This window comes from Solanum stenotomum, chromosome 2 (genome assembly GCF_019186545.1).
Source record: "Solanum stenotomum isolate F172 chromosome 2, ASM1918654v1, whole genome shotgun sequence".
In the NCBI taxonomy this organism is placed as follows: Eukaryota; Viridiplantae; Streptophyta; class Magnoliopsida; order Solanales; family Solanaceae; genus Solanum; species Solanum stenotomum.
Genome location: NC_064283.1, coordinates 59604387 through 59606977, shown reverse-complemented (window position 1 = coordinate 59606977; position 2591 = coordinate 59604387). Strand labels below are relative to the sequence as shown.

Sequence of the window (2591 nt, the reverse complement as noted above, 5' to 3'; positions counted from 1 at the left end):
GTTCAACTTTTCAAATTGCAACTTTCCACGAGTTTTATAACCACCCATATAATGACAATATGAAATCAAAACATTTAAAGTTTTTTTCTTAAATTTCGTGCAAACCAAATTGCTCAAAATAAATTACTCTCTATGATTTAATTTATGTGACACTTTTCATTTTTCGAGAGTCAAAGAATTTAAGTTTGATCGAGAATTTGCACATGAAATCTTCAACTTTTTTAAATGAAATTTATATATTTATAAACTACATAAAAAGTACTATAAGTCTCAATAATTGACAATTCAAAATACTTAAAAATATATGAAAAATTTACAGTCAAAGATAGACTTGTTTGAATCTCGAAATTTGAAAAGTGTCACATAAATTGGGAGGGAGTAAAATAGATAGAATATGTACAATGCTAACTTAGGAAGTTATCAAATAATTATTTCAAATCCTAATACATTATGAAGGTAAAAATATAAATACATAGTGCCTTAGGTATCTCTATATATAACCCTCTTGATTTTCCATCATTTCATATTCTCATTACACTAAAACAAACAAACAAAAAATGGGCACATTAATAGGCCATGTAGCACCAGGATTTGGTTTCTTTGTTATTGGTATTTGGCATTTGCTTAACCACATAAAATTACATTGTCTCCACCCAAAATCCTACACTTCTTTGCTATGGTTCCCATCTCCAAGAATAAGATATTTAGAGCTTTTTGTGATTATGTTTAGCACCATAGTCTCTATATTAATGGAACTTTTTATTGGTCCATCAAAACATCAACCTCTTGACATTGATGGAACTATACCTTCATATCATCTCCATAACTTTGAACATGCAACTATTTCCCTTAATTTCTTTGTCTATGCAATCTTTTCGATTATATTCGATAAAATCATGGTCCCTTCAACCCTAGTTCAAAATGGACTTACATTATTACTTGCAAGTCTTGCTTTTGGTCAAGAACTCCTTCTATTCCATCTTCATTCTACTGACCATAAAGGTGTTGAAGGACAATACCATTGGCTTCTCCAAATTGTTATTTTTTCGTCTTTCGCCACGACTCTTTTAGGTATTCCTTTTCCTAAAAGTTTCTTGAATAGTTTTGTGAGATCTTATACCATTATGTTTCAAGGAATTTGGTTTATGGTCATGGGTATCATGCTTTGGACTCCACAGTTTGTCCCAAAAGATTGCTTTTTGACATGGGAAGAAGGGCGTCAAGTGGTTAGATGTCATAACAAGGAAGCACTTGAAAGAGCAAAGGCATTAGCAAATATTCAATTTAGTTGGTATTTGGTTGGGACTACTGTTTTTACTCTCTCTCTTTATTTGGTTCTTGTCAAGTTTTTTAAAGAAAATGTGGAGTACTTCTCTTTAATAACCAAATTTGAGGATGAGGATTTGGAGGATGTTGAAGTTCAGAAAAAAAGACTTGTCACCAATAGTTAGCAAAAGACTGGGTTTCTTGAAATGGAAAAAGGGTGAATAATTTGAAATATTGGCATGTCTTGTTTCTTGTGTGTGGGGGTGGGGGGTTAGAAAAATAAAGTTATATATATATATATATATATTCTGGTTTGGCGTGTTGTATTCACTCATGTAATTATATATATATATATATATATTCTAGTTTGTTGTATTCACTCATGTAATTAATTGGGATTGATCCCTTCAATATTTATGTGGTTTGTTTTTTATATGTTTAGAGGACGTATGATACTCGAAAACACAATAAACAACATATGTTAAGAACTACAAGGGCATGAATAGTACTACGACACACACTAACAATTCTAAGCCTTCGCAAGGCAAGACAACCCTCCACCCTTGCTATCCCACTATCCTAATACTCGACCTCCACTGCTTCCTATCTAGAGTCATGTTTCCGGAAACATGAAGATGCGACATGTCTTATCTAATCACCTCTCCCCAATACTTCGTCAACCTACCTCGATCGCTCTGTTTATCCCATACAACCAACCTCTCACACCTTCTCATTGGGGTGTCAATGTATCTCCTCCGCACATGCCCAAATCATCTCAATCTCACTTCCCTTGTCTTGCCCGCTACATAGGCCACTCTCACCATCTCCTGATAACCTCATTCCTAATCTTATCACTCAAAGTACACCCACACATCCATCTCAACGTCTGTACCTCCGCAACATGCATCTTTTGAACATGTGATTTCTTGACTGGCCAACACTCCACCCCATACAATAAGGATGGTTCTAACCACCACTCTATAAAATAATATAATATGATATTTTAAGAAAAGAACAAAATATGAATATAACACAATTCACGTATACTATTGTATTGCACTTTTTCTCAAAAACTAAATTTTTTTTGTTATGAAACCATATATGTAATAATAAGTAACACAAAGTAGAGAGAAGATAGTAGACTTCTTACTTCTCCTGAAGGATTAGAGATTGAGGGATTCTTTACCATGAGGAAACCCTTTAATTATAGGAAAAAACTAAATTGACCACAAAGTTAGGGTTCCTAACTTTTCTTCAGAGGAACCTACATGATGTACATTCACTATAATATAAATATGTTTATAACACTTCCCCTTGAATGTCTA

At 33.3% G+C, this 2591-nt stretch overlaps 1 protein-coding gene across 1 annotated transcript; it reads left to right on the top strand.

Moving 5' to 3' along the window:
• The first annotated feature begins 543 nt into the window (after window positions 1-543).
• On the top strand, window positions 544-1451 carry LOC125856921 (uncharacterized). The gene has a single exon (XM_049536583.1). It carries the CDS (start codon window positions 558-560, stop codon window positions 1449-1451), a length of 894 nt encoding a protein of 297 aa, XP_049392540.1. The 5' UTR covers window positions 544-557.
• Window positions 1452-2591: the final 1140 nt, after the last annotated feature.

Coding starts and splice junctions, on each gene's coding strand:
- LOC125856921 (XM_049536583.1), top strand. CDS start 558: ATGGGCACATTAATAGGCCATGTAGCACCAGGATTTGGTTTCTTTGTT.